General features: G+C 44.2%; 1 protein-coding gene across 2 annotated transcripts in view; it reads left to right on the forward strand.

Annotated features, from left to right (window-relative positions):
* The window catches only part of MSH3 (mutS homolog 3), a 90,273-nt gene that overhangs the window by 13,121 nt on the left and 50,978 nt on the right, over positions 1–26,174 (forward strand). For both annotated transcript variants that reach the window (XM_032095904.1, XM_032095905.1), the window contains exons 9-10: positions 19,821–19,933; positions 21,705–21,819. In XM_032095904.1, the coding sequence (XP_031951795.1) occupies positions 19,821–19,933; positions 21,705–21,819 (228 nt within the window). The remainder of the gene's footprint in view (positions 1–19,820; positions 19,934–21,704; positions 21,820–26,174) is intronic.

The raw sequence follows: 26,174 nt of genomic DNA on the forward strand, positions 1-26,174 counted from the left end.
TGATAGCCCTCTGGTTTAGCAGTGGCCTCTGGTTTTAGCTGTATCACTTGAGGTCTCCACAATGTGTTCCTCTCTAGTTTCTGTCATGGTCTCTTAGACTGAGCTACAGTGGATTTACATTTGGTCAACGGTGCTGTTCAGTGCTAATTGCTCTCATGGATGCAGTTATGGATTTATGTCATCAGTCAAGTAGAAACTCGGCTGCAATGAAATCAGACTTGTAAATGTGTACAAAGTGCTTTTAATTTTGTAGGTCTTCATATGTGACTGGTTGCTCAGATTAGAGGATGCATTCATGTAGTTAATGTTGAGGAGTTTTTTTCCATGAAGGGCATGTGCATTTATTTATATAGCTCAGCTCCTGAGGTTTGTAGGTGAGCGAGGAAGGGAAGGGTTGTAGTGGCAAAAACAAGACCCCAAAGGGTTACAGTGAGAGTAAACAGCATTGCACATTAAATTTTAGAGCAGAGGAGTGAAGAGTATCTAAAGGGCTGGTGATCACAGAAACCAGTGGTTTCATGGTTTGTATAGCTTGTAATATTCCCGTGGATTTTTAAGTGGAAGGCAAGCTGTGACAAACATCTTGAGAATGTTTTGTCAATGGAAGCTACGAGCAGTTAAATTTGCAGCAGGGAAGAAAAAAGCAACTGAAGTACAAAACCAGCACATGAACTGTTTTCTGTAAACACAAACCCAGAGGCATCAGATGTTTACTGACCAAAGAGGTGTTTTGCACTGCTGAGAACCCAGCTCATGGTCTCTGCAGCCAGCTGCTTGAACTGGTCACATCAGAACTCTCTCCTTTTGAATGGACAGGGGGAAAAACTCCATGACAGTATTACCACCTCATGCAATAACCTGAAAGAGTTGTTGGATGAGGTTTTTTTTCAGTTTAATCCTGTCTCAGTCATGAAACATTGCTGTTCTCAGTACTGGCATTCATACTGCCTTCTGTGGCATTGCAGGTAAGGGATGTGGGGCTTAAATCTTGTTTGACAGATTGCTTATGTGTGAAGTGTATTTGTTTGCCATGCCTGCCTGCCTGCCTGCCCTTCACAGTCTGGCGCATCCTCTGGGTGGAATTACTGTCCCCCCTTGCACACAGAGTTGTTGCTGCAGGGGCACAAAGAGGCAATTGCAGAGCTGTGTGTCCAAATGCAGTGCAGAGCACTGTTCTTACCCTGATGGTAAATCAGATAAAAAGTGTTAGCATTGCTTTTTACAGCAACACTGGCCTTTGTGGGCCTTGCTTTGCCTGGCCCTTGTGTTTCTGTAGGTTACCCGAGGCTGAAGCTCTGAGGAGCTTCCCCAGACTCACACCTGGTTCGAAGGTGCATTATTTCTCATGTGACTGCAAACAGCACGGAAAACGTGCTGTGCTCAGCTGCTGTATTTGTGGCATTCTTGCACTGATTAGTAATATTCACGGCTTTGGATTGTTTTTCCCCTCCACCATTTGAGATAGAAATTATTAAATGAAGAACAATTAAATCTTGAGCTTGATGCTTGTCCAGTTTCTTGGTGTCAAGAAGTTAACTTCTTATGTAGGAGAAAGCCCCCTACCTTATAAACAGAAGCAGAAAAAATAAAACTTTAAAGCCTTTGTTTTCATGTTTTGGCGAGTATTTGATTTATTATTACAGGACAGATCAGAAACTGCAGGAGGTGACATGTAAGTTTTGGTACTTTTTTTTGTCCTCTCTGGTTGTGATGTTGCTTGTTCTTTTCTCTCAGTATATATTCATAGGCTGTGATTTTTCACAGTTGCAAATGGAGAATGACTCTTAAGCTCTTGAAACTGGCATGCAAGTTTAAATATTTTTAACAGTCTATGAATGTTGGCATATTTGTTAAAGTTCTAGTATTTTGTTTTAAGAAGGACTTCTTTTTCATAATTTATTCATCTTTGTAGCTGACTAAGGACATAACTCTTTCCCTGTGAAGCAGTGGCATTGAGGACGCCTTGGATGTGTTAACTTCTCAGACATTACTTCTTCTCCCATCTCCTGCCCTCATGGTTAGTGTCAGGAGTTAGACATTCAGCAGTTTAATCTAAGCAGTGGTGCAAATGAGACCATGTGGGAGAGAGGAAGACTGAGGCTGTGTGTTTGACATGCAGGTAGCACTGATATGGAGTGAGGAGAGTCATGCTCTTGCAGTCGTGGTTCCCAGCCCCTCCTGAGCTGGGGAAGAGAAAAAGGCCATGACTTTAGTTACTTTTCATAAACCCAGAATATATTAGTTTTCTTAATTTTGAAGAGAATGAAACTGAAGTGGGTTTTTATGTGCCATCAGTCTTCTGAACTGCAGAAGGGAACAAGATTTATCTTCTGGGCTGTCTTTAGCAGTTTAATTTTGTGCTTGACTGACAGTGTTTGTCTCTTTGAACAGAAGTTCTTTTCTATGTATGGCAGAGGTAAGAGGCTTTTGGTAAATTAGACTTGTGGGGAGTGTGCTTTAGGCATGGACTCCTCCTCTGGGAATTTGGAATAGTACAAATGATTGTTAGATGTTCAAGATTCACGTGAATATTTTATGGGTTCTTAATAGAGAATTTGAAATCACTGCTGCAGTAATTAACTGTGTTACTGAGAAGCACTGTATTTTTTGACACAAAAAAATTGTGTGTATGATACTTGCTTTCAGTATATGTGAAAGACTTTCTACAGGGGGAGGTGGATGTACTTCAAACCATTTTCTAGCACATATATTTGAGTCTGTTCCTGTTTTATGTTGTGCCTGTCTGGCTGGCTTCTGTCAGGTGGAAGATGACTGTTTGCCCCTCCATCCCTCCTGCCTGTTGTTTTACAACTCTGCTTCTGCTTTCTGGAGTCTTTGCCACCTCTTCCTGTCTCTGCCCTTCTGTTTATGTGTCTTGGGTGTCTTTGTCCCCATTTCCAGGAAGATTGCAGGCATTCCTCGTAGCTTGGCACTGTCCTGCCCCTGCAGCCCCCTCTGCAGAGTTGTGGCTGAGGGGACCCTGAGGTGGAGAGAGAAGCAGCAGGTATGAGTCTGACGAGGGCACAAGTCACTCCCCTCCAACCTGCGTCATCTTTGACATGCCCTGGGTAGTGCAGGGGTCTGAAAAGGAAGGATAACTTTCCTGGACAGCTTCCTGGACAGCCACATGCCATGTCACTGCATGTCTTCTATTGCTTTGTGGCTGTGCATTTTCCTTTTTACTAAACAGGTCTTGTCAGGGCTTGAGGAAGAACCAGGAGAGCACTGTGAAGAGCAAGGTGGTGTTCATATAATCATAGAAGAGTTTGGGTTGAAAGGGACTTTTATAGGTCATCTAGACTAACCCCCCTTCTTCAGGTAGACCAGGTGGGTCAGAGCCCTGTCCAGCCTGACCTTGAATGTCTCCAGGGATGAGGCATGCACCTCCTCCTGGGCAGCCTCATGGTTTTACCCTCATGGTAGAATACTCCTTCCTGATATCCAGTCTAAACCTACCCTCTTTTAGTTTAAAAGCATCACCTCTTGCCCTGTCTCAGCAGACCCTGCTAAAAACTCTGTCCCCATCTTCCTCATGGGCCCCCTTCAGGCCCTGCAAGGCCCCACTGAGGTGACCCCAGAGCTTCTCCTCTGCAGGCTGAACAAGCCCAGCTCTGGCAGCCTTTCCTCCCAGCAGAGCTGCTCCATCCCTCTGCTCATCCTGGTGCCTGCCCTGGCCTGGCTGCAGCAGCTCCAGCTCCTTCCTGAGCTGGGCCCAGGGCTGGGGCAGCTCTGCAGGTGGGGGCTCAGCTGAGGGGGCAGAGGGGCAGAATCCCCCCTGCCCTGCTGCCCACGCTGGGGCCCAGCCCAGCACAGGGGGTTTGGGGTTCCAGCTCAGGGGGTTTGGGGTCCCAGCTCAGGGGGTTTGGGGTCCCAGCTCAGGGAGTTTGGGGTTCAGCTCAGGGGGTTTGGGGTTCCAGCACAGGGGGGTTTGGGGTCCCAGCTCAGGGGGTTTGGGGTTCCAGCTCAGGGGGTTTGGTGTCCCAGCTCAGGGGGTTTGGGGTTCAGCACAGGGGGTTTGGGGTTCAGCTCAGGGGGTTTGGGGTCCCAGCACAGGGGGTTTGGGGTCCCAGCTCAGGGGGTTTGGGGTTCCAGCACAGGGGGGTTTGGGGTCCCAGCTCAGGGGGTTTGGGGTTCCAGCACAGGGGGGTTTGGGGTCCCAGCTCAGGGGGTTTGGGGTTCCAGCACAGGGGGGTTTGGGGTCCCAGCCCAGGGGGTTTGGGGTTCAGCTCAGGGGGTTTGGGGTCCCAGCACAGAGGGTTTGGGTTCCCAGCTCAGGGGGTTTGGGGTTCCAGCACAGGGGGGTTTGGGGTCCCAGCTCAGGGGGTTTGGGGTTCCAGCTCAGGGGGTTTGGGGTTCCAGCACAGGGGGGTTTGGGGTCCCAGCTCAGGGGGTTTGGGGTTCAGCTCAGGGGGTTTGGGGTCCCAGCTCAGAGAGTTTGGGATCCCAGCTCAGGGGGTTTGGGGTCCCAGCTCAGCGAGTTTGGGATCCCAGCACAGGGAGATTTGGGGTCCCAGCTCAGGGGGTTTGGGGTCCCAGCTCAGGGGGTTTGGGGTCCCAGCTCAGGGGGTTTGGGGTTCAGCTCAGGGGGTTTGGGGTCCCAGCTCAGGGGGTTTGGGGTCCCAGCTCAGGGGGTTTGGGGTTCAGCTCAGGGGGTTTGGGGTCCCAGCCCAGCACAGAGGGTTTGGGGTCCCAGCTCTCCCCCACAGCACCCCCAGGGCTTCTCCCAGGGCTGCTCCATCTGCCCATCCCCAGCCTGGATCCAGCCCGGGGCTGCCCTGACCCAGGGGCAGCCCCAGCCCCTGCCCTGGTTAACCCTCATGAGACCTCCATGGGTCATTCTGGGGATGTCCATGTCCCCCTGGATGCCATCTTGTCCCTCAGGGGTGTCACTGCACCCTCAGCCTCGTGTCACCTGCAGACTGCTGGGGGTGCCCTGGGTGCCTCTGTCGGTGTCAGTGATGCAGATTTTACATCACACTGGTGCCAGCAAAGACCCCTGAGGGACAGCACTGGTCACTGAATGTCCACTGGGACTCAGCCTTTGACCACTGCCCTCTGGATGTGCCCAACCAACTGATTCTTGATTCCTGAACAGTCCATCCATCAAATCAATTCCCAGGGCAGTGCTGTATTTGCTATACAAAAACCAGAACCAAACCAAATTAAAAAAAAAGGAAAAAGGATTCATTTGGGAGAAAGTGAGCTAGGAAGAGGGGAAAAAAAGCCTTTCATTTAAGGGAAACAGCTGTGTAGCTTTGTCAAAGATCCTTACTTAGAGTATTAATTAGTTTGTTAAGACGTTTTAATTGTCTGAAAAGATAGCACATGCATTTGCATCCTGAAGCAGAGAAGTTAGGCCTTATCATGAAGCATTCTGTGCATATTGCCAATACAGTGCACTTGTTATTCCTCACAGCTTTGAGAAGAAAACCCAGCTTGGTTTGTCTCTAATTAACACTAGGATTGGTGCTTTGAGTTAATTTAGGTGAAAATAGACCTGTGTGACAGAGCAGTCTGGGTGTGACAAATTACACGTGGCCCAACTTTTGGACCCAGCCAGAGTCAGACCACAGACCTGACCTGGCACCAGAGTCTGAATGCTAAAGCCCTTGGGTTGCCTAAGTAAAGAAATGCTTTCATATCTATCATCATCAAATGCACTCATAATTAACTTCAATTAAGTTGCATTTTGGAATGTGTGTTGTGGAATCTGCTGTTCAGTGCTCAAAATCATGATGTAATTTTGTGAGCCATGGTAGAGGGGAAACTACCCACTCTATCAATTAATCATCCTGTGGTATATAATTAGTATGCTGTCAAACGTTATTAGTTGAAAGTAACACATTTGATTTTTAATGTACTGAGGAAAGGAGTTGCAGAATGGAGTTTCAGCAGCAGCTTTGCTACTGGTGGGTTAAGGAGTTGTCTCTGTGTTCCCACAGCCCTTTTTTGTATGATCATTGCAAAAGTTTTTGTGGCATCATAGAGGACTGCAACTGGCAAAACAGAAAATAGAAACCCACAAACACCAAGAAACCTCCTTCTTCTAACATAATCCTTTTTGTTTGTTTTTTGATGAAAGAGCACTTGTCCTGAGCATGGCTGAGTTGAGAGTGGTACCTTTGCAGTTGGCTGCTGGGGGAGGACTCAGCAGGAAACTGAAGGCTCTCTGCTGCAGCCCATACACAGGAAGGATTTCAGGAATATTAAGGAACTGATGTGTATTAATAGGGATGTCTTTTCAGATACCTCTGGCTCGTCACTGACCATGAGCAGAATCTGGACCAGTACCCTTCATTTTAAGCTGGGTGAGGGAAATTCTTGTGGTTTTGTTGGGAACATTCTTTATAGACAGATTATGCCAACAACTTTATGTATTTTAAAACGCAGGTAATGAACAAAAAGAAGGCTGTGTGTCTTGTGAGCAAAAATCTGTTATCTGACAAAAAAACTTAGTTTCATTTAGTAGCTTTATCCCTCTACTCCCTCTAATATTGTAACCATTTAATTGGTTGGTAGTAATAGAAGGTTTATTACTCAGTTTCCTTAGGTGTTGAGTAACAAAATCTAGTAAGTTTGAGTAAGTATCTGTTGTCTGTAGAATTAAGATACTACCTTTTTTTTTTTTTCTTTTTTTTTTCCTTTTTTTGTCTTCAGTTTTTGACTTATTTAAAAAACCCCAGGCAGAACAAACAGAAAACTCTGCCACCTCTGTTTTCAGCTCACTTCTGCAGAGATTATGTGCAGCCTTGTGATACTTAAAATTCTATTTTGAGCTCAACCATTGCCAGCCCCTAAAGTGTAAACGTGAGATAAATTGAATTTCAATTTAGAATTATTTTTCTTTTTTTTTCTATAAAAGCATGCCATTTGGCCCGTGCTGCCTTCACCTTCTTCCTTCAAATGTTTTTTTTCCATTTGTAAAATAATTTAAGAAGGTTTTTGCAGTTGGCTCCTTAATGGTAAATCACTGGAAAGAAAGAATACATAGTGCACAGCATCTGTTGAGTTACATGCTCATGGGAAGAAGAACTGCCTTGCTTTTTTGCTTGTATTAGCTTTTCACAGAACAGAAAATCAAGGTAAGTAGCCGTTTCTGGTGAAAACATCCCACTCTTGAATTCCAGGAATGTGGCCTAAGAAGAAAATATTTTATATGGAGGGTATGATTGTTAACACTCTATTTGTATTTAATCTGTCAGAGATGAGACTGTGTTTGAACATCTTTGTACATCTCACAGGAAAGCCTGAAATGGTTTGTTGAAAAATTAACAAGTTCAATTCATCCCATTTAATGGACTCTTAAATCTGTATCAGCTTACCAGAGGAGACATTAATTACGAGTGTAATTGACCGGCCAGATGTATCCCATTTTCTGTCCATCAGCCTCTATTAAAACCATTACAAAACATCAAAAGCTCTTTATCTGAGGGAGATGAGCACTTCCCCATGCCAAATTCTGCTTAAGCAGTGAGATTTAGGTGGTGTTTTCTGAGTTCAGGCGTGTTGGGTGAGCAGATATTCCTGCATGGGGAGAGTGTTTTGTGCATTGGTTTTACAGGGTTCGTTCCCAAGTTGGAAATGGTTCCCCCCCGGTGGCAGGAGGGCTCCTGGACCCATCCCATGTTTCATTCCCTGCTGTGAGGTGTTGGGGAGCTGCAGAGCCCCATGGCCATGGGGAATCTCTGTGCTCCTGGGGACGGAACCACTCCCGTTTTGTGTCAGAACCACACTTCTCATCGTGCAAGGCAAATCATGACCAAACCCAGCAGCTTCTTCCTTGTTTCAGAAACCGGAGCTTGGCCGTCCTGGTGATTGGCACAGAGCTCTCAGGGTTTGAAACCTTATTCCAACATTTGTCTACCATTTGCAGGGCTTTTTTTTAAATTAGATGTATGACAGCCACATTTCTGTTTGAGGTAGAGTTATTAAAAATAACATGCCATTAATGCACATTACCGACACCCTGAAGCCTCTCCTGGATTTTGAGTGGAGAATGAAAGCAGTATTAATTGCCAAGTTAACACCTGTAACAATAAAGGTTCCTGCTCTTTTCTTTCTTCTTCTGCTTTCCTTCAGATTACTTCCTAAGGAGTTTCTTGCTCACTTCATACTTGGATTTATTGTTATATTCAGCTCCCTCCTCACATCTTACAAGTTTTGTTCCAAGTACTGCCATGGTTTGACAGCTTTGAAGGAGAATAACTCCAGTAACAGTGAGGAACAAAGGAGTGGGGTTAGACAAGAACTTTGCCTGTTGTGTTTACATTTGAAGGTAGCTTCTCCCTGGGTGTCTTTATGAGGTTGGAATTGGGAGTCTTTATTTTAATCATAGCTGGAGAGCTTGGATGGAGACATTTCTGGAAGAAAATCAGGGGTAATACAATTTTCCGGCCTCATTCGGCTGTGAGGTCATTAGGGACAATGCAGTGGAGCATCACGCAGCTGGATCTTTCTTGGAAATGTGTAAGAAGGCTTTGCAAGGTACAGGCCATGTACAAAGGTAAATTTTGATTGGTTTTTGAAATGTCTTCAGAACAGTGGGTTTGATTTTTAGGATGGAGCTGTTTAATACTTGGGGTTTTTTATGGTCTCTGATGACATCTGTAATTACAGATGCTGACGTCTGGAAGATCCTGCTGTGGCTTTAAAATTTTTATTTCTGTAGTGTAGAAGGTACTTGCATGTGCTAGTGTCCCAAATGTTGAGTCTCCAAATCGAGGGGGGAAAAAGGGAAAAGTGAAATAGTTGCATAATCTGTCATATCCTTTCAGTTGGAGTTGGTTCAAGTGGTTCTGTCAGTGGCATGAGAGGAGGATGAAATGTGAACAGCAAGTTACACATGCCAAAAACTAAGAAAAAAGAGACTTTGTGCCACAGTCTTAGCTGAAAAATGTGGTTGGATATTTGTCTTAAATGGTACGTCCTGCCCTTCCTGTTGCAGATGAAGCTTGCCCATAGATAAGGGAAGAACATATCTCGTAGGTGGGTGAAGTTGTCTACAAGAAGACATGGTAGGGGAACTCCTGCATGGAAAATCCCTTAGTTTTCCAAAGAGCATCCACTGCTCAGAGCACAGACCTTGAGTTCCTGAGATGAGGAGGAAGCAGGTCCCCTGCTAGCATGGTCCAGCTGTGGGAGCAGCTACCCCAGCGTCAGGCCCATTTCAGAGCTCATCAGTGGGCTGCTGTTAGCAGTACATTGGATGTGTGTGCTCAGCTCTTTCCTGTGGCACAGGGGAATCTGCTGGAGCAGTGGCTGTGCAGCCAGTCCACCTGTTCTTGTTCTTACTTGTGCAGTTGATCTACAGCTGGTTTATATCACACCTAATGACTTACACAGTTCCCTCAGAACAATTTTTTTTCTCAAAACCTTGGGAAAATCTTGCCTGGATGAGCTTTCTGGAACTCAGGTGTTACACAGTTTTGTCTGCTTTGGGAAATGCCCAAGGAAGGGAAGCCCCCAGCTTCACTGTGCCACCTATTTATGTGTTTAGCTGGTCTTGTGGAAGAGAATGCAGCTCATGGCTGCTCAGTTTTGTCCCTTCATTGTGCACCTCTCACCAGAGTCTGCTCTGGGCTTTTCTGAATGCCCCCTTGGGTGGTAGAAGATGCGCTCTTAACTTTTTCCATGCCAAATGAATTCAGTTTCCTTAGTCTGTCCTCATCTGACATATGCTATAGCCCCCTAATAATAGAATGCAATCCCCACACTGTTTTTCTTCTGCTCTGCAGCCTGAGTGAATGCGTTCTCCACATTTTTTTCTAATGTTGGCTAATACCCAGAGGAGCAAGTATCCAGAATTTTCAGGTTTCGATATATTGAATATAACTATTGAATAACTATTGATAACTATTGAATATAGTTAATTATCATAGATATTAATTCAGAATATCAAGTCTTGTGCAGAAATATCTGGATAAAATTATCAAAATTCTGAAGACATCTTTTGGATTTTTTTCTCCTTTTTATTATAACTTCTTAGAATAAACAGAGAATTAAAGAACAATTGCAGGTCTTCTGCCTGAGTGCCATGTGTAATAACCTACCAGCATAGTTTGAAAACATAGTAATGTGTATACTTTCCTTCCATGTTTAAATTAAACTGTGGTATTATGGGCTAGTTTTGATTTTATTTTTTCTGATTAATCCAGTTGGTCTGTAACCTTACATGATGCCTGAGTATTTATCAAGAGGATTCAGTGGGGTGGATTTTTATTCTTAGTAGTTTTGTTTGGTTTTTGTGGTTTTTGTTAGTTTGGGTCAGGACATGGCTGCCTGCAGTGCAGACAGGACATGCAGAGAGGTTCCTGGAGGCCTTGCAGCTCCTCCATCCCCTGTGACGCTGTGTGCAGAGTACAGCCATCTGCTCCCTGGCCTTCTCCCTCCTCCAGGCCGTTCCTGGGGACTCTGTGCCCTGTGACCCTCAGGACAGCGCTCCAGCCCAGCCAGTGGCTCTCCTGGGCTTGCTGTAGCTCTTCTGTTCTGAGCCTCTCTCACAGGAAGCTGAAAACCAAGCAGTGGGCACTCCCTGTCTGCAGTCCAAAGGAAGGTGTGTGAGAGCCTGGACAGCAGCTGGGTCCCCTCTTGAGAGCCATGAACTTGAATCATTTCAGTGCAGTGATGGGTGGAAAATCCAGGTGTGGCCTTCCTGCTTGCAGAGGCAGCATGCTTTCTCTGTGAGATCTGTACTGGATGTTCGGTGCTCCTTGTGAATTTCCACAGCAATTCTTAATCAGCAATTCTTATGCTGATTAAAGAACAGGAATTAAGTTTCTGGCAGTTCTTGGCAGGTAGAGTAGTGGTAGCAGTGTGGGAGGTTAGCTCAGACTGATTTAAAACAGAGATATGGATGGACTCTGTCACATCTCAGTTATTTCTTATATAATCATTGGGAATGATGTTTCATAAGCTGATGGTGGCTTGCATTCAACTTCCTGTTGATGTTGTCAGTCTGTGCTTGTAGAATATCCCTTTACCAGTTGCCTGGGCAAACGTGATTCCTGCTTCAGTAGTAATCCTATATCACAGAATCCCAGCACACCTGGGGCTGGAAGGCACCTCTGGAGCTCACCCAGCCCAAGCCCCTGCCCAGCCCCAGGCAGGGTCCCCTGGAGCAGTGGCACAGGAACGTGTCCAGCTGGCCTTGGGATGTCTCCAGAGAGGGACACTCCAGGCCCTCCCTGGGCAGCTGTTCCAGGCCTCTGCCCCTCCATGGACAGAAGCTCTTCCTCCTGCTGGGCTGGAACTCGGTGTGGTTTATTTTATGGCCACTGCTCCCCACCCTGTCCCTGGCAGCACGGAACAGAGCCTGGCACCATCCTCTGGCACCCTCGGAGGTGTTTGTATGGATTGATGGGATCCCCTCTCAGCCTTCCCTTCTCCGGCCTGGCCAGGCCCAGCTCCCGCAGTCTCTGCTCGTCACAGAGCTGCTCCAGACTCCAGATCACCTCTCTGGCCTCCACTGGACCCTGACCAGCAGCTCCATTGTGGATTTTCTGTGGCTGATACATTCCGCAACATTCAGCTTTGGTTTGGGGTTCTCTTTAATCCTGTGAACAAGTAATTAAGTTGAATTTAAGATTCTCTCCAGAAGTATGTTGCATTGTAGCCATCTGCTTTAAATTTTTAATTAAACAGCCTCACCTAGGAGACGCTTTTGTCTTGTTGGACAAAGCACTGTGTGTTTTGCATATGTGTGTGTATGACCCACATAACTTCTAGTGTTTTGAGGGCCAGTGCTATTTCAGATCTGTTGAAATTAAAATGCTTTGGAGATTTTTGTGCTCACACACAGCATGAGGGAAGGGGAGATAATTAGAATAGTTGGGAAATACTGTTAAGCATTGAGCTTGGCTTTCTTCAAGCTGAATTTAGACTGTTACTTCTGCTGCTAGAGAAGATGTGTCTTTGAATAAGATGTTTTCTACTGAATGTTTCCTCCATCAGCTTGGTGCTAGAGAGAGGTTGTGATGGTGAGTGTTGATGACAGTAGGCAGTGATTTGACAGAAGCACAATGGTTACAACTTCATTGCGAGATCTGGGAAGCCTTTGTAGGTGGAAAGCCTTTGCAAAAATATTTTAAGAGAGACAAGAGAAAAGTGCTTTGTGCTCAGAAGTTTTTGCTGTTGAAAACGAGAACTATTTGTGTTCCTGTCAGTCAGGACAAGTATGATCAGACAACACGTGTCCTTGTGAAACACAGAGCTGTGCATTCACTTTGGGAGGGTGTGTGATACACTGATGGAGCTGTGGGGTTCTCAAGAGGTAGTAGAAATGCTGCTGTTTAGAACGAGGTGGTAGTCCACACTTTTGTATTAGAGTTTCAAAACTAGTTCTTTCCAAGCTATTCTGTCATCTTTTTCTTTGCTCTGCCTGTCCAGACATTTTTGGTTTCTTTTAGTCACACTATTCTTACTGTTTAATTTATTGGTTATACTTCTGAGGCACCTGAAAGTTTTTTTTTTCCCTCCTAAATGATGCAAGGTAAGGTGGTAATATTTTTTGGTTATATAATGTGTAGTACTTAGCTTTTCTGTCTGCCAACCTATTGTCTGGTGGTGTAGACTTGCTTTTAGAAGGCCCTTTTGGGCTTGGTAATTCAAATAGAAATTAAAACAGTATTGAGTGGCTGCTGTACCAGATGTTTTTGTGGGCAGTGTCCTGGCATGTGGCTGTGCCAGCAGGGAGCTGTGCCACTGTCCCTGCTGCTCTGGCAGCCCAGGCTGCAGCTCCAGCCCGCTGCAGCTTTCTGTGGTGCTGCATTGCCAGATTCGCTTGGGCCTGACCTGGGGCTGGCTCTGCTCCTCCAGCACCTCTGTCCCTGCAGGAACAGGCGCTTGTACCTCAGGGAGGTCACCTTGCTGGAGCCCTGCCCGCCCGGGGGCTGCACAGCTCCACCCCAGTGCTCTCTCTGGGGTGCCTGGCTCTGCTCCTGTGGTCCTCGCTGACCATCACAGTCAAGTTGTTAAGCAAAGAAAACAGAGAAACCTGGAGGCGCAGGAGGCAGCAGGGCTGGACGGTAGAGATCTCTGAGGAGTGAGTCTTCTCCCCTTGCAGTCTTGCAGTGAGCCACTGCAAATAGTGAAATAAAGCTTCTGGCCATAGAGAGGGCTGGAACAGGACTGTGCTGCAATCCTGAGACAATAAGCCAGTGCTCCTAAAACTGTCTGGTGACAACCTTCTGTATTTTCCCATAATGACTGCTCTGGTCCTGTCACCGTCACCATCTTTTCACTTTGCTGTTGCTGAGTTATTTAACCGTGCTAAGCCAGCAAGAAGTTGTGTTTTCTTCCTCCCACCATGAATTTTTTCTGGCACAGAATGCTCTCATTGCTTGGTGCAGGGTCAGGGAGGCTCTACAGCCATTGCAGAGGAAGCAGTGGGAATAGGAAGAGTGGTGCTATGGCAGTCAGTAGGTGCAGTGGTGTAGACGTGCACACAGCTGCAGCTGCTAAGCAATTGAGACCAGACACAATGGTAAGAGCTAGTGTTGAATTAAATGAGTAATTACTTCCTTTTTATAAAGTTTGCTTGTCCAGCTGTACATTGTGTGGAGTTTAAGACCCACACTGAAAGTAAATACAGAAAATGACCCTATCTGATGGGAAAGAACACAGGTAATGAACATTTTATTTACTACTTGGCAAAAACTTGGGAAACACAAGCATATGAAATGCTCCATCCTTGAGGACAAAAAGAGGGAGAGGGGGGCTTGGAATTTGAAAATGATCCCAAAAGCACAGTGTAGGGCTCATGTCTGTCAGCGAGGTACAACAAAGAGAGCTGGGGAGGAGCCTTCCATGCCTGATTTTATGATATATAGCATACATGTGGAGTTTCATTCATTTGTCACCAGTGCATTTTTCATCTTTGTTGTATAGATACACATACGTAGAAAGACTTGCATTCGCCCATAGGGATAATCCCAAGATGTCATGAGCAAATGATTGGCTCTGTGTCCTCACTCCCTCCTCGCTCCCACTTGGATTCAGAAACAGCTATTTTTCCTCGGTGGGGTTTAACAGAAAAAGCATTATTGCATGCAATATGACAGCTATTAGGTTTGCCTGTGTTTTGTTTTGTGGTGTTCTTGTTGCCTTTGTTTGTTTGTTTGTGGTTGGTTGGATTTTGTTGCTGTTTGATTTTTTCCATTGCTGTTGGTTTGGTTTTGATTTGGTTTGGTATGGTTTTTTTGTTTTGTTTAATTTGTCTGAAGCCCTGCAAGAAGAGCAATTTTTGCTGTTTGGCATAATCCTGAATGGAGGAACCACTGATTTTGGGGACAAACTTGTGCAGCTTGTTTACCAGGCTGTCAGTAGCACATCTCTGTTGGGGTGCAGGTGGAGGTGCATGTGATGGTCCACGTGGGACAATCACATGGCAGATTGGTCCAGGCTCCTGATGACACCAAAGCAGTGTGAGCTGCATCCTCCCAGCATCATGTTCTGTATAGCTCCTGCAAAACACAGAGGAAAGTCATTGTAGCTGAGGTGTGGTGAGATACTGTGCTGGCTCTGAGGAGCTGTGATCTGATGCCTGCACAAGGCACTGCAGTGTCCTGTAAGTAGTGCTGGTCACTGCATGGGGCCTGCTCTGTGCTGTCACTTTGCAGTAAACTCTACATGCTTGGGATATTGAATGGAAAGAACTTCTTCATTAGAGGTTAGGGCTTTGTTTATCCCTCCATGTGTTTGTTCACAGCCGTACATGATGGAGAAAATGGGTGCTTTTTAGGTAATTTCTCTGCCACGTTTTGAGTCAGGTTTTCTAACACTGCTTGCGGCCACGTCAGCCTCACAGCACATTTGAGTGGGCTGGGGTTTCCTCTCTGGCACTGCCTTTGTGAGTGGTGCCTGGAGCAGCAGGGCAGTGCTGAGCTGATGGAGCTGTGCAGAGCACTCACCTCATTTCCACAGGGAGCCCCTGAGTGCTGCTCTCCAGCCTGTGTGGGCCCGTTCTGTAAGAGCACTTCCCTGTGAATCATGCTGTGCAGATCAGTTGTGAGGACGTGTGAAACAGTGTGAAATAACCTCCCTGAGATCAAGCAGGTACAGGATCTGCGTCTTCTCTGTCCACAGAATCCGCTCCTCTGCACTTGAGGGAAATTAAATTGATGTGGTGGGAGTGTCTTTTTTCAGTGTTGACTGTTGCTCATCCTGGCTTTTCCTAGGTGCTAAGAAATAGTTTCCTAGCACTTCTTGATCTTTTCTACTTTCTGAGACATGAGTGCAGTGTGTCTCATCCCATTCTTCAGACAGGCAGATGGAAGGAGCCTGAAGAAGATTTGTGTCTATTTGTGGATGCAGAAACTGCTGCAGTACAACTGTGCTTGTGTTTTGTCCCATGCTGCCTAATTCTGCCCTCGCAGAAGGGATGCAGTGTCATACAGAGCCTGCACAGCCCTCTGCCCTTTGCTTTTCTCATAACCTCCTTCCTCCATTTCTTTGGCAGCTCCTGCCTCTGAGTTCCTAAAGCTAAAAGAATGTTTCCTTCAAATTCCTGAGTTCCAGGCTTGTCAATGTGGTTGGAGTTCTTTTCAGATGTAGTTCTTCCTGAGAAAATCAGAAAATGTATCGAGAAGTGTTGGTAGTTTGGACAGAAAATGGCAAGCAAGGAGTTTTCCTCAAGTTTTTCTCTATGTATGTATATCTGTATGTAAGATACATATGCATGTGAGTAAGTAGATATACATGTATGTGTATATGGATATTTTAAAGAGTGTCAGGGCTGCTTCTGGGCTTTTCAGCAGCTTCTGACATTCAGGAAGGGTTGGGGATGGAGCATTTTGGAAGCTGGAGGTCCCGTGGGGTGATCTGTGCTATATAACGTAACATCCATGTGGTGATTTTTTGGTTTTCATGGACAGCAGTGATTTGTATCAGCTACTCAGAGAAGGTGACTGTGCTGCTTTCTTGCAACAGCAGTCTCCATCTCTGGCGTCTGAAGGCTGCTCAGAGCAAATGTGGGGAAGTACTTGACTCTGACAGGAGAAAAAGCTGTGCTTCTAAAAATGTGCATGCTTGGTGCCAAAAGAACAACTGCTTGGAAATGTCCTTCGGGCTTTGCAAGAGAGGCTGCTGGAGCTCCGTGCCAGGATTCACCAAAAAAGGAGGGGGGTGGCTGTTCTCCAATCCCACAGACACACTCAGCCCCCCGAGCTAAGAGTGGCTGGGTAACAAAGGTAACACAGTGGTGACAAGTAAAGGAAATACAATTTCTGCCAAGCATATTGGTAAGGGAAGGTGACACGATGTGCTTGGGTTTCTGAAAGGACTAATGCATTCAGGTTGCCTTGCCCTACTGGGCAGTGCTGGCATTTTTTCCCTGCAGTGACAGGCTGGTCATCCCAGCAGAATAAACTATGAGAAATGCAGAGAAAAGATCAGTTTAAATAAATTGTATAGGAAAAATTTAAATAAATTATTTGTGCTTAACGGATCTGTGCTTAGCATCAGAAGAAAAAATTGCATCCTAAATTTTAGGAGCAGACACCTTCCCACATTCTGCATCATTGATGTCCTTGTGTTGTGATACAGGGCTGTACAGTGAAATTTTGGTCCATGCCCCCCTGCATTTGAATGCCCTAAAGCAGAATGGGCATGGCAGGATAGTAGCTGAAAGATAAAATTCTGCAGTTACTTGTTTTCCTTAGGAGAACTTCCTGAGCTTTAAGAAAACTCAGTTTGGACGTGTCTGTTTTGCAGTGAGTCTTTATTCACGTTATGCCTGTTTATTGTGAATTGTAGAGCAGCAGTGAAGTGATTCCTGCTTTATTCAGCAAACTGCAGTTAGCTCTCCTGCTTAAAGCAAGCTCATTCTCAATAAAAGATTTTATTATGTTTTAGATATCTTGAGTCAGTTTCAGTAAATTAGTTTTATTTGTGTTGTTTTCTTTTAGCTTCTAGCATTTTTGTAAATGTTTTTCTTAAGAGACTTACCCATCCAAAAAGAGAGATCTCTTTTAATTATTTTCCCTATGCACTTGGTAAACAATGAATTTTAAGTGGATGCATTGGATTGTCAGATAAGTAGAGGAAATAAACGCAGCAGTGCTGGTCCTTTTTCACTTTGCCAGCAGGGTGACTGATAGATTAGTCCCTCTGGTAACAGAATCATAGAACAGCGTAGGTTAGGATGTGCATGTTACATTATTACATGATTACTCTCTGTGTGTAACTGTGTGTTTTAGGATCCCATCCTTTATGCATCTGTCTGTGGTTGCACTGGTTTCAGATCCTTGGTTGTGGGTGATGGTCATCTCCTTGAGCAACTTTAGTACTCATCTTGTGAGGAGGAACAGCTCTGCATCAAATCCCAGCGTGCGGGAGGAGCAGGGATTCTGATGAGGGGCACTGCGAGTTCTTCTGTACCCTCAGCTGGCAGCTGGAACCCCCAAAGCTCCCTGGTCACTCAGTGTCCAGTTCAGGAGGTGCAGAAGGACTGGGCAGGGGAGGTGAGGGACCCTTGAGAGGTTGAGTTGATCTCTGAGGAGCCTTGTCATGCCAGGGACTGAGAGCATGGCTTGTTTTCAGGGAGCTGGGAGGGTATCAGGGAAGCACGAGATGAGTTGAACTGCAGCTCATTTGGAGGCTCTGACAAGATTGATGTTTACAGAAGTTGATGGCAAATTGACTTGTGATTTAAATAGGCATTGGTGGCTGGAGAGATAAAATAAACATCGACATACCAGCCTGCCTGTAATCAGGAAGATGGCCTTCGGGTGATCATCTTGCTGCACAAAGGACACACATGAAAACCTGCTGCTGCAAGCTTTGTTTTTATTCATCTTGATAATAGTTTAGTTTTTTCCACACATGGAATCTGTAGCTTCCCATTTTTTACTTTATCTAGAATATCAGGTGCATACTCTCCGATAGTCAGAATGTCATACATATATTTGATGTTGCTGTGTCTAGAATACAAATATTAAAATATTTGAAGATCTTTGCAGATCACTGAGTTAATAATTTTAAATTAATGAATAATTTTAAATGTTTCCCATTCATAGAGCTGACAAAGAAAAATACTGTAAGAAGTTCCTCAACCTGTATTGATTGTAACTATCATATTCCAGAGTTTATGCTCAGGAGTTGGATAAATTTGGTTATAAAAGGGAATAAAATCACAAATACATTAAGGAAAACAACACCAATTGATGTTTAAACTTAAGAAAACAAGCAGGTGTGGCATGAGCATCCAGTGAAACACACCCCAAAGCCTTCCTTTTTGACTTTTCATTCTAAGAATTAGCTCTGCAGACCTTGTTAAGCCTTGCTTTTCTGTAGCCATTCCTATGAAAACATAAAGAGGTAGAAATTAAAAATAAAATCTTGTTTAAAAATATTTCTCTAAGTCCTTACACATGGTCAGCAGAAGGGCCCTTCTGTCTTTTAAGGCTGACTCAAAGGTTTGTTGTGTTCTGCTGACCTCCAGGTACCATACATCACATCACGAGCAGTGTAGTGCTGAAGGGATGTTTTTGCACAAGGCTGCAGTGAAGCACGTGCTAATTCAGCAAAAGGGCTGAAATGTGGTAGAGGAGATGATTGGTGAGGGTTGGAGCGAGTGCAAAAAGGCAAGGAAGAAAACAGCTGCTTGGTGTTGGTATTTTCCTTTGCTTTAAGAATGGTTGCTCATTCTGAGAAGGGCTGGGGAGAGGGGACTCCCAGAGAGTATAAAGACTGGAAAATTAATTGGATCAGTCAGGTAAAACGAAGGCAGGGAGAAGATCACTGAGCATGTCCTGGTGAGTTTGACACAGGTTATGGAAATTAACTCTCATTTTTAAGAGCTGGGCCCGAGAGATATGTTGTTCCGTTCAGGTGGGAGTATGTTGAATGTAAGGCAGAAAATCTGTTTTTTCCTGTGAAGCTGAAAAGCCCTGCAAAAAGGGTATTGATTAACCTCCATGCTGTAATAGCTACACAGCCCCTCTCACTGGTGTAATTCCAGGCTTCTCAAAGCACTTGGTTAATTCACATCCCGTGGGGGTTTGAGAGTGAAAACACTGAGGCTGAGTAGGTTTTGTGTGTGTCTTTTTTCTGGAGCTTTCTCCTGGCCCCTGGTTCACGCTGTAGCTGTGTAACTGTGCTCCAGGGTGGCAGAGGCACCCTGTGTTCTTCTTGTGCTTTTTTAACCAGCATATCTGTTTAATGCTTATTAACAGCTGTGCAAATTGAAATGGTAAAGCAGCATCCAATCTTAATTTCAGCAGCCCGTTAGGAAAAGCAGCCAGTGTAGAAATGCTGCATCTTGTACAGTTTGCTATGTTTGCTGCTGCTGTTAAACTGGGAGGAACTGCTGATACGCTGGCAGGAGTGGGTTATCAGTAATAACATCCTTGGCTGGCTTGACTGCACAAAACCTAAAAGAAATCCAGCCCTTCAGTTCTACAGCATGGAACAAAGTCTTCCAAGACAAAGGATAATTAAATATGGTGACAGATAGCATAGGAGAATAGCTTGGTCATCAGAAGCCTTTAAGAAGAGATAAGGCAAATACTTGTTAGGATTGGTGAAGACATGTTTGCTCTACCTTGCAGATATGCTAGACCACGTCTTGCAGTCTCTTTTGGGTGGGCTTGCTGCTGTTTGGGTTTGCTTTGTTTGCACTTTTACAGAGGTTGGAAGAAACACTTAAAAAAACACACCACACTTGGAAATGTTCTCAACCCACTTTAATAGCTCATCTCTTCATTCTTTACCCGTTCAATTGTTAACAAAACAAAGACAAAGGAAAGTGCACCTTTGCAACCTCCTTCAGTGTTCTTCATGGAGGGAGCATAAAAAACTGAATGTCAAATATTTTTTCTTTGCAGGTTACAGGATGACAGAATTAGGATAGAAAGGATGGAAAACCTCAATTTTGAGTACAGCCATGCTTTCCAGAGGGTTACTGACTTCTATGCAAAAGAAGTGCCTGGTACTACAGGTATGTAATTCAGATTTTTATGCAAAAGAAGTGCCTGACATTACAGGTCTTTTATTCCAAATATCTTTGAATCATGCATCCTATTAGCCTTTACATCCGTGCAGGCTTTTGGCCACCTCTGCTTAATTTTTGCACAGTGGGATTTTATTTTGAGCTTGGAGGAAAATGAACGTTATTTAAATAGAAATGAATACAGGCCAACCATTACTTTTTTTCATAACTTGAAGGTGTGTGTTTAGACAGTTAAAACTTGAAGATATATAGCAGCTGAGGGGGATTACTCAGCATCTGAAATGTTTCTTCAAGTTCACAGAATCCCAGGATATCTAGGGCTGAAATAGTTCTCTGGAGATCATCCAGCCCAAGCCCTCAACCCCAGCCAGGGTCCCCTGGAACCTTTGTCTGGTGGATTTGGGATGTCTCCAGAGAGGGACACTCCAGGCCCTCCCTGGGCAGCTCTTCCAGGGCTCTGCCCCTCCTTGGACAGAAGCTCTTCCTCCTGCTGGGGTGGAACTTGGTGTGGTTTATTTTATGGCCACTGCTCCCTATCCTGTCACAGGACACCATTGAAGAGAGTCTGGCACCATCCTTTGACAACCCTTTGAGGTATTTCTATGGATTGATGAGATCCCCTCTAAGTCTTCTCTTCTTTAGACTAAACAGGCTCAGCTCCCAGTCTCTCCTCATAAGAGATGCTCCAGCCTCTTACCATCTTTATGTCCTCTGCTGGACCCTCTACAGCAACTCATTGTCTTTCTGGAAGTATGGAGCCCAGAACTGAACACAGCATTCCAGATGTAGCCTCACCTGGCCAGGCCAGAGGGGCAGGATCCCCTCCCTGACCTGTTGGCTGTACTCTTCCTGATGCACTCCAGGATCCCACTGGCCCTTCTGGCCCCTAGGGGCACTCTGTCAGCTCACAGTGAACTTGTCATTCACCAGTACCCCCATGTCCTTCTCCACAGAGCTGGTCTCTTGTAGGTCATTCCCAATCTGTTCTGGTACTTGGGGTTATTCCTCCCCTGGTGCAGGACCTGTACTTGCCCTTGTTCAACTTCATTAGGTTTCTCTCTGCCCAGCTCTCTCAAGCACAGTGTACCCTTGGTGAATCCCCGCTGGCCACTCCTGATGACCTTTCCTTCTGCATGCTTAGTGATGACCTCCAGAGCCACCTGTCCCTTCACCTTTCCAGGGATGGAGGTGCCTGGCTGGGCATTTCCTGGGTCCTCCTTCTTGTCCCTTTGAAGATAGGAGTAACATTCTTGTTACTAAGTTCTAAAGTTCTTGTATGTGTTCTCTGAGAACAGGAGGACATCCCCAAAAAAACCTGAGCTGCGTGGGTTTTTAAAAATGCCAGTTTATGTTGTGGTATTGTGGAGTGAGTTATTGTGTTGTTGCAGCTGGAAGAGGCACTGTAGTAGAGCACTGTGCACAGAAATGGAGATGTCAGAATTCCATTCTTAGTTTGTATCTTTAGAAGTTTGTTATGCCAACAGTTAGTCATTTTTATGAAGAAAAACCCATGGAGTCAAATGTTTTCTGTTTCATAATGTTTACACTGTGGCAATGTTCTGCATTATTTGGAGCCATAAGTGTTATTTTGGAGCCTTGGTCTGAGTTGGTTTACAGATCTCATAAAACACTTTACATACATCACAGATTTCTATCAGAATAAATTGAAAAGCAGATTATGCTTTTTCTACAATATATTAGTAGCAGACAGTGAGTTAACCAGAATGTAAGCATTTAACAAGAAGAATTTTTTTTTTAGGTCCTCAAAAACTATCTGTAATACTAAGCTTGGATAAGCCTGTTATTTGCTCTCTGGCAGCAGTAATTGCATATCTCAAAGAATTTAATTTGGAAAAGATGCTTTACAATCCAAGGTAAGTTGCCTTATATGAACTTCCAATTCAAAGCACCACTTCTTGCAAGTTTTAGCAGACAATGTCCCTGATTGTAATGAAAAACCTGCTAGTGATAAACATAGTCTTTGTAAAAATTACACCTTACATGTGATTTCCTAATCAGAACTGAAAGAATCAAGTGGTTTCTTTGAGTGGTGTTTCATGAAAATCTTTATGAAGTATGTTTGTGTAGACATTACTGTTAGTGATGGGAATGAGCATGTACTGCTGCCAAGTGTTACTGAGAACAAACAAGGTGCAAAAACTGGTAGATACCAGGGAGAAGACTTTAAAGCATGTTTGTATCAGCTGTCACATCTCAACCTCAGTTTTACTGTGTAACCAAAATGTAGGGCTTTTTTGGGCAGCTTTAAAAAAAAATAAATTGCTGTTGCAACTTAGCTTTGCAGATGTCATTGCAGTTTGCCAGCAGTGTGTAAATAATGTTTCCTTTCTAAAGCTCTGGAGGCAGGTATAAACTAGCATGTTGTAATGCTCAGGCAGTACTCAGCAGATCTGCTTGAGATGTTGAATCTAGGTATCAGTTTTAAAGAAAACAGGCATTTAATGCATCCTGGCTTTCTGGAAAATCCCTTGGCTGGACTCAGTGGTAAGTAGGAGCGGGGAGAAGGATCACGACAAAAACTGTCGCTAGACCACCACCATTTGTGCAAAGTTACTGCAAAACCACACAGACATGGATATAATCTTGTCACCTCTTAAGTAATCCCAACACTTGGGTTTATTAGATATGCTCAGATGAGTACTCAAGATTTGTGACAGGGTTATGCAGGTGGAATCAAATGAAAATGGAAAGGTGTCGCTGCTAAAGCTTCTCTTATCCTGTTCTGCACAAGAATAAAACATTGCTGTCCTACCTGGCTTAGCTTTGAAGATATCATTGAGGCCTATTAAGTAAAACAGCTTTATCTGTCGTGGATCCTCTGTAAAATATTCTCCCAGTTGTCTCAGTATTCCTCTGTCCTATAAGTAGGCAGGATTTCATAAAGTCAGTCTGGCTGCAGACTGGAAACTTAGAAATATGTCATGTCATTTGTAGACCATTCACATGTGGTATGAGATTCTGAGAGTTTGAAGCCTAATTTTGAAGGGCTGCCTACATTGCCAGTTTAGATTACCAGCTGCATTTAAAAAATCCACTGCTGGTGGCAGCTTTAAACAATTTTTAAACACTTTTTCAGGTGTCCACTAAAACATTTGGGAATTATACATGTGTTCTGAATTTTGGGATGGATTTTTTTCCTTAGGTTGCTCTTCTTTCCAAGCTGTATTTAAATGTTAACAAAAAGTTTGATGTGCGTACAGACCGAATGAGGAGAGAATTCCTGTGGCATCTCCCCTGCTGATCCCTCAAGGGGTGTGCTGATCTGTGTGTTCCAGCCCTGTGGTGTGCCTGATTATCCTCTTTGACTGCCTTTTTTTGTTTTTTATTTATTTTTTTTAATATGCTGGCATAGGTGGAGAAATCTTGTAGAGTTTCTGAGGAAGAAAATGAGTTCCAAGAAAATGCCATTTCGTGGTCAGCTCGTGGGTCACTGCTGTCACAATGCCCTGTGTGCAATCACACGGGAGGTGAATGTTCTTTCAGCTGGAGAAAATGTGAAATCCATCTTTTATGTAGAAGTAATTCAGTAGCAGAGGACAAATGTAATTATGTGGAGGCTTATGTAGCAGCAGTCAGTCACATTTGTAACAGCTGCATCCTAAAATCAAGTGCATTATAGACTGGGAAGGAAAACTAAATCTTGGCATCGACATTTGCCTGCTGAAGGTTGCTCTAATGGATTTCTGGGTAATGTGCGAGCATCTGAGTGAAAAGGCAAAGAAATATTTAATATTTTGGTGATGTTCTGTGAAGAAATAAAATAACATTTTTTGCGATAACTTGTGGTCGGGAGCTTGGATCCTGCTGTTGTTTATTTCTGAAGCCTTTATGCTCCGACTACCCAGTATTGAGTTCCACTTGCTGTTTGTAGTGTGTCATGGGGATCAACAAAGTGAGCCAAATATTGAGGCAAACTCAACTTCAATATTTTCCTAATGCCAGTGAAATGCTATCTAAATACTGAAAACTGAAAGACTTTTAAGCAAATTATGTCAGGCTCATGAATCTCCTGAATTAGGAAATAGAAGAGAAAGAACTTCCATTGCAGTGTCAAGTAACTTAAAATTCCTTGAAGAATTCAGGTCAGTGAGCATGTACAGATGAGTATGAGGATGGAGCTGTGAGGTAGTTTTCAGTCTGTTAATGTGTCACAGAGCTGGATGAAGAAGACCTGTTTGATAGGAAGAATGACAGAAAAATTCATTGCACCTCTGTACCATCTTTGGACAAACACTTTTCTCCCAACTGGAAACAAGTTCCATTTCAGTTTAGTAGGAAGAGTAATGAAATACCATATAAATCAAGGAATCCTCATTGGTGAGGGGAAGCAGGTTTTGCTCTAATATGTAGATGAAGCTTTAAAATCTACTTTTAAGATCCTAAAAACATCAAAATATTGCACAGAAATAAAGATTTCTACCACTGCAGGACTCCAAGGTATGGCTAGGCTGCTTTAGAGTTCCAGCAGCAAGTAAAAATAGATTTAATAATGAATGGCACAAGTTTTTGTGAATCAATGTGTTCTAATACCTTTACATACGGAAAGACCTTTATTAAAGGCTTTTGTCAAGAAGTTGGTACACATCTAGGAGAGGTTTTCAAGCAGATTCGAGTACCCAGTTTTGTTTGAAAAATCATTATTTGCATAGCAGTTGCTGAGGAAATGTGTCTTGGTGTGTTTCAGTTTTACCTCTGTGTTTTCCAGCATGTTGGATATGGAAGAGAGAGACTTTGTAGATAGGTGAACTTAAAGAAATGCAGGAAATAATACACAAAACAAAAAGGGATTCAGGTCAGAAGTTCTAGCCCTGTGGAAATACTCACTAATGACTTTAAACCTGGTTAATTAGAGTCTGGGCTTGACATCCTTTGCTACACAGATTGTGGTAAATGTCTTTGGTATGAAACCTAAAGAAAACATAAAGAAAACTAATGCTCCTGACAAATGGAGGGACTTGTTTTTACTTCTTAAAGCTTTTAGGGATTCCTGCATTTCTTGTCTGTGTAAGTTCATTCTGTGGTTTATTCAGCCCATGGGATCTAAAAGACAGCATCTCTAGAGGTCTGTAAAAGGTAATTGAGCAAAGAAATTCTGTTGCTTTCAGGGTGCCTTGCAGCTTCACTCAGAAGCGTTAGAGATTTGGAAAAGGAAAGTAGTTGAAAATTCCCTATCTAAATAACGTGCATTCACTTAGGCTGAAATACTGAGTATGAAATTATATTTATTATCACCTGTGGAGAAAATAATGAATACAGCATTAAAACCACCATTCGCTGCAAGCTTCTTGAGTGGCAAAATACCAGAATCACAGACTGGTTTGGATCAGAAGGGACTTTAAATCCCATCCAGAGCCACCCCTGCCAAGGGCAGGGACACCTCCCACTGTCCCAGGCTGCTCCAAGCCCCAATGTCCAGCCTGGCCTTGGACACTGCCAGGGATCCAGGGGCAGCCACAGCTGCTCTGGGCACCCTGTGCCAGGGCCTGCCCACCCTCCCAGGGAACAATTCCTTCATAAAACAAAATCTCTCCTGTCTTAGTTTAAAGCTGTTCCCTCTTGTCGTAACCGCCTGTGTAGAAAGTTGCTCTCACTCTTTTTTATAAACCCCCTTAAGTACTGAAAAAATGACAAAGATGATCCAGTTTCTCCAATAACACATAATGATTGAAGTCTGAGGATGTACTTTGCTGTCCTGAGGCAGAGCAGTAACCTTTTCATACTCATCATCGTGTGGTCCTACTCCGAAAAAGTCATTTTATGGTAGGAACCTCATTCTCATGAGTAGTCCCTATAAGATTCCTAAAGCTTCCTAGAAGCTTGAGTTTGTTTACTCTTTCCCTTTCTCTGAGCCCAGAGCTGATGTGACCCTGCCTTGCCACACTCCTCTGTTATGGACTTGCCAGCTGTTTCTATTACTTGGGTTTTGTGCTGTTTGAGTACTTGAGACTGTTGCACGTCAGTTCTTTGAAACTGGGGTCACAGTGTCACCTACAGGAGGAGTTGTGGCCTTGTGATCCTGTCAAAATGATTTCTGAAAGGTCACTTTCAGCAGTGCAGGAGAAGGCTGATAGCACCACATTAGCATTTCACACAAGGATCATGCTGAGGCCTTTGCTGCAAAACCAGCCCTGACTTAATAGGTACTTACAACCTTCTTCTGCCGTGTGGTCTCTAAATACCTTATAAAGAACACGGGTTTTTTTCACAT

The sequence above is a fragment of the Corvus moneduloides genome, chromosome Z (genome assembly GCF_009650955.1).
Source record: "Corvus moneduloides isolate bCorMon1 chromosome Z, bCorMon1.pri, whole genome shotgun sequence".
Classification (NCBI taxonomy): domain Eukaryota; kingdom Metazoa; phylum Chordata; class Aves; order Passeriformes; family Corvidae; genus Corvus; species Corvus moneduloides.